Consider the following 11,889-nt stretch of genomic DNA (forward strand, 5'->3'; position numbering starts at 1 on the left):
TGTCTTTCCAAATTATGTGTGTGTATGTGTATATTTGTGTGAATGTGTGTGTGTGAATGTGTGTGTGTGTGTGTGTGTGTGTGTGTGTGTGTGTGTGTGTGTGTGTGTGTGTGTGTGTGTGTGTGTGTGTGTGTGTGTGTGTGTGTGTGTGTGTGTGTGTGCGTGCGCTGGCCCAGAATGACCCGGGAGTGTCCTGTGAACCAGGGGACAAGAGGCGGGATCAGAGGACTCTCTTGGCGGGCCCTGCTACGCCAACGCTCCACACCCCCCTCCCAACACACACACACACACACACACACACACACACACACACACACACACACACACACACACACACACACACACACACACACACACACACACACACACACACACACACACACACAAATGGCGATGGCAGCTTAGTAGCAGCCATGAAAACAATCTAATGAGGAGGAGGTAATCAACACTGCTCAACTCCACTGTAACCCCCAAGCCAGGGGCGTAAAGTATACCCCTGCAGTCCCCGCGAGGCAGTGGGGCCCATACAAGCCAGCGGGCCCACATGGGCCCTTGACTTGAAGAAACGGGCCCCCTCCACATTACATTACATTACATTACATTGTACTTAGCTGATGCTTTCATTTATTCAAAGCGACTTACAGTTATTATTTGTCAGGGTATTGGTTACAGTCCCTGGAGCAATGTGGGGTTAGGTGCCTTGCTCAAGGGCACTTCAGCCATGGATGGAGATGTAGGGAGAAGTCAGGGAGGGATTCGAACCTGCACCCCCTAGATTGAAAGACCAACCCTCTGACCACTAGGCCATGGCTGCCCACTTTTTATTTTTTTTTATTTTTTAACAAAAGGAACCACATGATATTAGGCCCTCTTTTTTCGTTTGGGGGCCCATTCTTGGTAGCTTGCAGTCCTGAAGTACTTGCGTTACGCCAGTGCCCCAAGCCTGCAGTGACCAGACCAGCCAAGAAAACCCTCTAAACACACTGTAAAAAGTGCTGCTGGCCCAAACTACAGTAGAGAATGCCGCACATCAGTGGCACAGGTGCCGGACAAAATAAAATAACTGAAGTAAATAATAAATGTCCACAACACTGTTAATGCCCCCAGTTGTTTAATGGCACAACGTTTCGGACCTCAGTAGAAGGACTAAGGTCCAAAACGTTGTGCCATTAAACAACTGGGAGCATTGACAGTGTTGCGGACATTTATTATGTACTTCAAACTACAGTACGTCATTTCAGGTGTTTAATTAAAAAATGCATGCTCGCTTCACAAACTCAATCTTTTGGAATATGTATCAAGTAAAACATTAATACTTGCTGGTCTGACCAAAGTACAGTAACTTTTGCAGCCAAAGATGTTCATGACTGGTGATTGAAAATGGTGGAGATGGAGGAAATCCACTCATTGATGTATTTGAAGTGTACCTTTCCAAGTCATTCTGAATACTTAGAAATGGATAATGGTGGTAAAAATGCATGGAAAAGATATCAGTTGTGAATAGGCAGCATATTCCGGAAACAAGCTACTAAAAATATTAAAAAGTCCACATTTAGAGATGTGTAAATCATTGGTTGAACATGTTATTGATGTTTGAAGAATATTACTTTGTATTATATGACAGTACAGCACCAATGTGTGTGTATTTTGTATGTTGTGTATGTTTTTGTTTGGTTTAAATTGCATATCTGGAGTCTGTTGTAAAACAATTTCAAATCCTCTCTTTAAAAACCCCTTAAGACGCGGCTTTATACATTTGTTGTTACCAGTATGGTAATGACCAAGTCGTGGTGCATTACTAAAGGGCCTGTGTTGTGTCATAGTATTGTAGTGCTATGGTAGGTACATTTCAATGACTATTACAGCGTGCCACTGGAGGTACGGCGCGCATTAAGGGGCTACAGGAAAAGTCCACCCTTTTTTGATTTTCACATAATTTGCAGTATTTCCAAGCATTAATCATGAATGTGCATAGCAGTTTCTTCTCAGTGTTTCTGCTCAGAATTATTAGCATATCTTGGAATAATCACTGGAAGTAATTGGTAACTTTAGCATCAAGCCACAAGTGATCACTGGACAGAATTAAATTGCCATTTTACATTCTGTTAAATTTACATTCATTGTAAAGCGGTTTATAAGTAGCCTACATTTGATGTTTTATTTTGTACCACTTGCATTGCTATGCTTAATTTGGCTATACTGTTAAACCAGGCAATGCAAACACATAGACGAAAATGATATGCACATTCATGAATAATGCTTGGAAATACTGCAAATATGTGAAAATCAAGGGTCGACTGTTCGTGTAGCCTCTTACTGCAGCTGGGGTCGCCGTCGACCCTATTTACTTGCTGAAAATGCTTAACTACATCATAACAACATTGCTATGACATTACAGAGAGCCATAGTGTTAATGGGGTTAATGTCAGTCATATGGAAGAAATGGTCAATAAAGTACAGTGATTTGACTTGACATTGTAGGTACATTATCCCAGGTAACTTTACAGGAGAGCCTTTTTGTGCTTTTCAGTTCACAACAGTCACTGTAACATTTATCCAGTTCCACATACCCGGGCATGCCACAGTAGACAGTTTTTATAAATTGTGTGTGTGTGTGTGTGTGTGTGTGTGTGTGTGTGTGTGTGTGTGTGTGTGGTGGGCAGGTGGACTAGTTTGCTGGTGGGTGGGTAGAGGCCCTTTTGACAGTAACCAATAAAGATAGGCTGCTGCACAATGTGATTGAGGTTGAGAATAAGAGTTGATACAATTTTCATGAACAAGTCTGTGGAAATGGTGTTCACATTGCAGACATGTTTGTTTGTCCGTGCAAGCACACATGTGTGACTGTGTGTGCGTGTGTGCATACGCATACATGTGTAGCCTACTGTGTGTGTGTGTCCATAATTAGCAACGAATCTGTAGAAATTGTGTTTACATTGCAGACATCTGTATCTGTATAATAGAGAGTACATAAAAATCTATTTACTCTCAATGATCTGTATGTACAGACGACTGCGTGCAGCGCAGGTGCCAAAAGGCCAAAAATGTGCTGGAATTGATTCAAAAAAGTTTTAGAAATACCAAGGCACTCATCTTCTTTGTAATTAAAATGCCTTTATTTTGTTGGGCATAGCATGATTAAAATACTTCGACGCATTTCGGCATGAAGCCTTCGTCAGGAAGTGTGCTGGAATTGTTTTAATTTATTTCTTTAGTCTTTTTTAAACTTTATTTTTGATAGGACAGGTGTAAGAGGTGGACAGGAAGCGAATAGGGAGAGAGATGGGGAGGGGTCAGCAAAGGACCAGGGCCAGGAATCGAACCCGGGTCAGCCGCATGGCAGTCGAGTGCCCTACCGGTTGGCCACGGCAGGGCCTCTGGAATTGTTTTGGCATGTGAAACAGCTTGTGCTTCTTAGGAGGATTACTTTACTTCATGATATTATTATGCTTTAGCTCAGCGGTTCCTAACCTTTTTTACATTACGCACCCCCTTTCTTGATCCGAAGACAAGCCACGCACCCCCAACACAAACTTCCGCACGAGTATATGCACTAAAAATTGTTTTAACTGATTAATTACAATGATTCTTGCTTGAGACATTAATCAATACCTCAATGACTTTAAATGGGGGACCATAACATGTTATAATTTGGTCTTAATTTGACCTAACTATAATGTTTGCAAGTATAATTTTGATCACAAACTCAACACAAACAAAATTCTGCGCACCCCTTGGAATCTCTGGCATACCCCCAAGGGGTGCCTGCACCCCAGGTTAAGAACCACTGCTTTAGTTTACAGTAATCTCCACACAAAACACACAGCAATTCCAACAATGACACAAAGTCAAACGTGAATCTTTTAATTTCATCTTTCAGCCCTTTCTACGCAGTCCACGCAATACCATGGCAACGGTATATGTGTTTGTTTAACCCCTTTTGGAAATCTTTTCCAAAATCCATAACAAAACATTACAAGAGAAATCTGCATTGTGACAACCAGCATCATACTGTATATTGTGCACCACTATTTGCGGCATTTTAGAGGTACAATTACACAGTTCATGAAACAATTTTTAGATGTGGGCACACATAGAAAGTGTCTGACATCTTTGTTGTAAATTGTAATGAGTTCAGAAAATTATCCAATTAACCATTCTTCAAAGAACTTGTCCCTCTATGAACTGACTGGCTTGCATTACAGAAAAATAACAGGAAACACAGAGCCATTGGCGTTAATGTTAAATTCCCATTTTGTTTAATTCAAGACATAATGAATGGCTGCTGACTGTGACTTAGAATGAAATGAAATGAAAAAATACTGTAAATGTGTGTGTGTGTGTGTGTGTGTGTGTGTGTGTGTGTGTGTGTGTGTGTGTGTGTGTGTGTGTGTGTGTGTGTGTGTGTGTGTGTGCAGTTCGATGATCACTGGATGTGGAGCAGCAGTGAATGTGTTAATGGAGGTCCTCCAGATCTATCTGAATGGATACAGCGCCATGCAGTGGCCAACCAAGGAACTGATAATCTACACTGCAAAAGTTTTTTTTCTTTGAAAATAAAATTATTACTCATACAGCCTGATCTCCAAAATTCCGTGCTCCTGGACACGGATGTTAAGGACACGATATCCGTGTCCAGGAGCACGAATTATGCCAAAATTCCGTGCTCCTCGACACGAAATTGTTTTCCGTGATGGGCACACGGAAGTGCTTTGTATATTCCCACAGCACTGTGTTTACTCTATCTTTGGAAAATACATACCAAATGATAATCCTAAAAAAAATAATGCTATTTCAATTTAAGTTGTGCCCTGACCAAAACATTCCCTAACCTTAACCTGTCATTAAAGACATATTTTTGAGAAATACCTTTTCCAGTTGGTTGATAGGCTATCAAATTCATAATGAATGAAAGAATACTAGCTGTGCCCAGACCAAAACAATCCCTTACCCTAACCTTTCAGTAATAAATGTTTTTTTGAGGAAAAAAGTATTTGAAATTAGAAAAATCCTGAGAAAACACAAGACTGTGGAAACATAGAGCTGTGGGAGTACACTGTAAAACCTTATAAGTTGAGTTTACTTACAAAAACCCAGAAAAGTGGTTGCCCTAGAAAAACTAAGTAATTATGAATGATTAAACTTACAATCTTTTGTGACCTCAACTGTTGTATATACTCATTATATGTAAAAGTTTAAGTTAAATGTACTTAAGTCAGTTAAGTTTACTGTGGTCACACCACAGTTAGTTACTGTCACCCTACCCACACTACCATGATCCCGCCCCTCCATTCATCACCACAAAAGAGGTAGCTATCATGTTATTGTGGCACCTCCCATTCCTCACCATGACTGAGACAACTGTGGCATGGAACCAGTCCATCACACTGCTCTCTTGTATTAATAGACCAAACTATCCATAACCACTGAGAAATTCAAGTTTCTGCAGTATGTGCAATATTATTACCATTTAATTATTGTAATCTCCTGGATGATAGTACATTAACCAGTGTGCATAGAATACTCTAGTTGAGCATAATTAGACAATCCTGAAATGTCAAGTAAGCAACACACCAAAAAGGATACCTGCTACCACAATACTCACTACCAACTAAATACCTAGCCAGCCAACAAACCAGTCCACCAGCCAACCAAAAGAGTCAGTTGTCAGCTAGCCAGCCAAAGAGCCGGCTAACCAACTAACACTCAGTTAGTCAGCCAACTAACCAACAAACAAGTCAGTTGTATGGCTAGCCAGCTAACAAACCAGCCATACAGCCAACCAAAAGAGTCAGTTAGCCAGCCAACCAGCTGGCCAACAAACAGTCAGTTGGTCGGTCAGTTAGCTCACTAACCAACAAGCCGGACAGAGAGCCAGCGAACCAGTCATTTAGGCAAGCAACTCAAGCATTGTGACAGTCTGAGTTTTTATAGAGGTGAAAGTTAACCATGTGACCAGAGTAATCAGGCATGTGGCAGCTGCAGGTAGTAATTCAATGAACTTGTAACAGTCCTATGTACTCAAGTGAGGGCAGGTACTAATTGACAGGTTGATTGGGCACTACCATTGTTCCTGGTTGATGGTAGGCAATGTCAATTATGTCATGCAGCATTTGACTTTCAATTGTGCAATGGCACTTCACAAGATAGCCTAATTTTACTAGGTGGCAATATTCTGATTTAAAATTGGATGCTGCAGCGTGGCTATATTGTCAGTTGAAATTTGAAACGATCTGTTAACATGAAACACACTGCAGGAATACATTCAACTGCCCACATCTGGGTAGAGGCCAGTTGGTGCAGCCTGAAGAAAAAGAGGCGGGGTCATAACCAAAACTTATGAATTTAATCCATTCAACTAAAACATATTCATCTGAACAACTATTTCCTCAAATAAGTTGTCAATACTCAGTATTCTTCAGAAATGCCATCAAACTTCTATTTTTTAGTGCATTTTAATTAGTCTTGGTAAGTACATTTGATGTCTGGGTTTACAGTGTATAGCGAGAGCCCTTCTGTGTGTCCATCACGGAAAACAATTCTGTGTCTAGGAGCACGGAATTTTGGCAAACATCCGTCTCCAGGAGCATGGAATTCTGAAAATCATGTTGCCTCATACTATGTACGTACGTACAATTTAGTGTAATTCAAGTTACATTTGCAATTACATTTGTATTTACAATTGCAGAGAGTCAGGGGATTTAATTCTGGAATATTTACAGTACTGAATATTTACAGTATTACACAATACAGTACTATAATTGTACACTTATTTTAATTCCCTTGAGATTCAGATGTCCGTACAGTAAGTAAAATATGCATTTGGGCTATGAGTGGTGTGTTGTTGTTTTTTTGCCCAAGTTTCCAAACAAGTTTTTTCCCCTTAGAAATTATTGTTTCAATAATACTACAAATATTACAAATTGCAAACTGTGTTGCTTTAAAGGGACACTGTGCAGGAAATGGTCAAAAAAGGTACTGCAACTATGTTGCTCATTGAAACTGGGCTGCCTATTGCCAAATTTGGACTTTACATGAAAGTTTACAAAGTAATAAACAAATATTTTCTAGTACAGTCATTTTTGCAGCTAAAAATGGCTGTTTTTGGAAATTCAAAATGGCTGACCATGGAGAAGATCCCCCTTTTCATGTATGAAAAGTGCAATTTTTCCAGTCATAATGAATACTTAGAATTTGATGCTGGTGGTAAGTATTCATGAAAAAGGTAACATTAGTGAATGGGCAGCATGAATTCTGGAAATAAACAACTAAAAATCTCACACAGTGTCCCTTTAAAGCTGTCCTACCTTGTGTTGTCCAGGTAGTTCCCCTACATTACATGACATGACACTTAGCTGACACTTATATCCAAAGTGATTTACATGTATTATCAGTGCAGGGTATTGGTTACAGTCCCTGGAGCAGTGTGGGGTTAGGTGCCTTGTTCAAGGGCACTTCAATCGTGGACGGAGGTGTAGGGAAAGAGTAAGGGTGGGATTTGAACCGTCAACCCTCTGATCTTAAGACCAGCTCCCTAACCATTAGGCCACGACTGCCCTCTAGAGATCACAGCATTACATGGCTATATTTAACGGAAGGAGATGCTCAATGCTTGACCTGTACTAGTCTACCACACCAACACAGTCACAACGCTCGGAAGACCAGTGCTGGATCTCAAATGGTGCACTTGTGCACTTCAGACACAGTTTCTGTGCTTAACTAAAATGCCATATGCACTGAAACATTACCACTGAAGTGCACAAGTGCACCATTTGAGATCCTGCACAGGTTTCCAGCGTGTTTAACCATGCTGTCATGGTCACACAATGGCCTATCATGACATGTTATTGTTGAGCATGTTGGCATAGTCACAGTCTGACAATGGCCAGCAATGGATGTTGTTGATGACTGTGTTGCCATGGTGACATTAAGCCGATGGCCAACCAATCACTGCATGTAGCTGAGCACGTCGTCATAGTCACAGTCTGACTCCTCCTCTTCCTCTTGCCGCTCCTCATCTGGGTTCTCCAGGCTGACGGGAGAGTAGATGGGGAAGTCGTCTCCTCCACTCACCCGCTCTCCCAGCACAACCCCTGGAGGAGAGAGACAGCCATGAATATCAAGTTGGATTACATACAGCTAACTAACTAACCAACTAGCTGACTAACTAACTAACTAACTAACTAACTAACGGGGGAGTCGTCTCCACTCGGGTGGCCTTCTAACACAACCCCTGGAGGAGAGAGACAGCCATGAATATCAAGTTGGATTACATACAGCTAAATGACTAACTAACTAACTAACTAACTAACTAACTAACTAACTAACTAACTAACTAACTAACTAACTAACTAACTAACTAACTAACGGGGGAGTCGTCTCCACTCGGGTGGCCTTCTAACACAACTCCTGGAGGAGAGACAGAGATACATGGATACCAGGTTGGATTGCGTTAAATCTAATTAGCTTCTGTAACTCCACTCAACTGGTCTCCTAACACAGCCCTTGGATGTGTGTGAGAGAGATACATGGCTAAAAGTACATTAGTAATTACTCTAACATCATCACATACATTACATTAGTGGTTTCCAAACTGGGGATTGTGACCCCTTCGGGACTTATAGAGGTACAGCAGGGGGTTCACAGACAGAAGGGACTTTGCGTTAAACCGAGAAAACCAGATTGTTAACATAGTTCCATAAATTGGTAAGAAACAAATTGTATTTACTTTTTCCTATGAATTTCAAATTGAATTCATCAATAATAATCACTTTTATTAAATAATAATAATAATAATATATAATTAATTAACTAAAAATAAAAAATAATCATTGTTTTTATAGAATAGTCCTATGGGGGTTCAAATGTGTTGCCTTTGCCCAGCATAAATAAAGACAAAACATTTTACAATTCACCACCTGCTTGAAGGTTGAATGTAGGGCAACATGAGGTTTTTAAAAAACAGTGTCCCACTTGTGGTGTGTGAGAGCGGTTACTTATCTACCTGGCAGGTCTCCGTGGTTACCTGTGTGGTTTACTCTCTGACACAGGAAGTGGTCATCGGTCTGGTCATAAACTGGCTCTTCTGCGAGACATACAGGAAGATGTACAGGATACATCGATGCATGTCTACATTCAACTTACTCTTGATCATGAGCATACAAACAAACTATGCAGACACAGTAAGGCATGCAGAAAGTAGGAGCCATTTCATGAGCAAGATTAAGTTGTATGTATGTAGTACAGACCTTCTTCTGATGAATTCTATTCTATTCTATTCTATTCTATTCTATTTTATGGTTCATTTTAGAGAACATAAATCAGTCAACTGACTGCTGCTAACGAAGCACTACAAAAAACAACAACACACAGGTCCAAGTGTTGTAAATTGTTACAAAGGTAAGCTGCTGTATAAACCTCATGTGGCAACGCAGCTGAGAGAGTGATCACCTACAGTGCATCTACAGTGATGAACTACAACTACTAAAAAATGCAATGTTAATTCAACACACATAAGGAGTACGCTAGGACCAAATTCACTCTAGAAGTTGTAAAATTGAATCTGTAAGTGAAGTAACTCTTAATTTTGTGCAATGTGTCATCTGTAAACAATGTTGCTTGGGAGGTGGGTCTCACCTAAGTCGGGTAGGTCAGCAGTGCTGGGACCAGTGTTCTCATAGCACTCCCCAGAGGACGTGCTCAAACTGTCAAACGAATCCACTGCAGGATCACACGAGCGAACGCACACACACACAACACAAACATGGAATATATTTTATGTGGTTAGTGTTTTTTTTCAGTCATATCTTTCAGTACGTCAGGTCATATCAAGCCAGGTCATGTGACGGCAAACAGACATTAAGTTGCTTTGGTAATTTAAAACATTGCACTTGTTTTGAGGACATACAAGATAATTCTTGAGTACCTCACGAAGAGTAGATGGATTTATGTCTACAAACCTTGATTTTAAGGTTCATCATGACTGATGATGAGCTTTACTCATTATGACATATAATATTATTACAGTATGTTATTGTGATACACATCCACATAGTCTGGTGAACTAGACCAGGGATTCCTAACCATAGGGCCGCGGCCCAAAGCTGGGCCGTGCTCAGAAACTTGAGGGTCGTGTGGCTCGCACCGGAGGGCTGCGTGGGCTGTGCAAGATGCTGAAGACAGCGTGCGTCTTTTTAATCTAGCGCAGTTCTGCCGCTTAAATGACCACGCACCGCTGGTTTTTTAATATAGTGGAAGACGCGACGTCAAAGACAAGACGGCAATACTCTCAACAGTACAGTAGGCTATACGAATGGAGAATGAGAAATTACCAACTGGTGTGAAGTGTAATTTCCTGACGTTTCTCCTCATGTTCAGTTACAAAACAAGCGATTGAAACGTTACTCGAAATGATTCTGTTAACTGACAAAGCAAACCCGTTATCATTGCGTACCCCAAAATACATTTATTTAAAGAATTTCGCATGATATTAGGCTACAAAGCTTTCTGTTTTTGACACCCTGCATAAGGCTGAGGAATTTCTGGCGTCGCATCTGCACATCACTAAGTAAAACCGTCTTGAATCAGCAAAACATTCATCACAAATCGCAAACAGAGCTGTCACAAATGTCAGCAAAGCATTCAAATGCATGAATGGCTCTGGCCTGATGCCCTGTGAGTGAATTGGGTTTATCATTGAATATAGAAGAGTGAGCTCAATTAACCCATTGACGCCTAAGGCACCTGCAAGGGTGCTGAATGCCTGAGCCCTTTTTAAGAAAAGCTGCCCTCAGCCTATAAAAACCTAAATATCTTGGCTTCTGAAGCACATAAAAATATGCACAAAGTTGCATTTAAACGCTAAGACCCTCATCTTTCATTAGCATGTGTTCATTCATCTCAAACAAACAGAGATTTTTAATAAAATTGTCTCAAATGTCATGGGCCTCAATGTTGCGCAATGCAGCTCCAGGCGCCAGGGCCAATGTTGCGCAACGCAACATCAGGCATCAATGGGTTAATACAGCTTTTCCATTACAAAATGCATTAATAGGCCTAGCTTACTACTATTAATAGCCTGCTTTTTTCAAATCAGGATTTAATTATAAAAAATAATATAGGCTATATATATCCTATATTATTTTGTATAATATTATTATATATAATATATTATATATATTAGTTTATATAATATATTAATATATAATGTGTGTGGGCATGGGCAATATTAGATGGGCCCCGGGCCACTCTTTCACACCGAAAAAAATGGGACTCAACGTCAAAAAGGTTAAGAATCCCTGAACTAGACGAACCCGCCCAATGCAAAAATATACATGGGTTCACAGTGTTTAAAAACACAATGTTGTGAGGAGGGGCAAGACACTGGCAGCCAACCCTGTGAGCTAATTTTTTGACCGACAACGGTTTCCAACAATCAGAGGCCACAGCCAGGAGGATAACCAACATTTAGAACCCATGTATTTTTGCCTGTCGAGGTAATAGCCTTGTTCATTAGTCAGATCACCACAACAGGAAACAGTCATAGCCCACCAATCACAGTTTTTGTTTTCCCCTCTGTCTGAATCTTTGGCAGGATGTTGGACACCGCTGAATGGCAACAGCTAACAAAAAGTGGCCATTTCATTGGTGATAGTGTTGCCCAAGACAGTGCAGAGGCAATCTGAACCATAACAACAATGGTTTGGTCCCACACCAAGCTTTCTGCTGTCTAATACAAGCAAGCCCAGACTTCGCGTTAGACATTTAGTCTGACTCGCCAGGCTTACATCCAGAGCCACCAGGGTAGCGAAACTGGACCTTGCTTACTTACCACTGGCAGTGCCTTCATAGCTGCTTCTAATGGGGTTGTGGTTGTTGAGCACTAATGGA

The 11,889-nt window shown here is 40.8% G+C and overlaps 1 protein-coding gene across 1 annotated transcript in view; it reads right to left on the reverse strand.

Annotated features, from left to right (window-relative positions):
* Positions 1-7,747: 7,747 nt before the first annotated feature.
* LOC134435762 (T-cell differentiation antigen CD6-like) overlaps positions 7,748-11,889 on the reverse strand; it is an 18,127-nt gene continuing 13,985 nt past the window's right edge. The window contains exons 11-14 of the mRNA XM_063184804.1: positions 11,831-11,889; positions 9,637-9,720; positions 9,005-9,085; positions 7,748-8,093 (exon numbers count right to left, since the gene is read on the reverse strand). The exon at positions 11,831-11,889 is cut by the window's right edge and continues 49 nt beyond it. Coding sequence (XP_063040874.1) covers positions 7,948-8,093; positions 9,005-9,085; positions 9,637-9,720; positions 11,831-11,889 — 370 coding nt within the window. The 3' untranslated portion in view covers positions 7,748-7,947. The remainder of the gene's footprint in view (positions 8,094-9,004; positions 9,086-9,636; positions 9,721-11,830) is intronic.

The sequence above is a fragment of the Engraulis encrasicolus genome, chromosome 20 (genome assembly GCF_034702125.1).
Source record: "Engraulis encrasicolus isolate BLACKSEA-1 chromosome 20, IST_EnEncr_1.0, whole genome shotgun sequence".
NCBI lineage: Eukaryota > Metazoa > Chordata > Actinopteri > Clupeiformes > Engraulidae > Engraulis > Engraulis encrasicolus.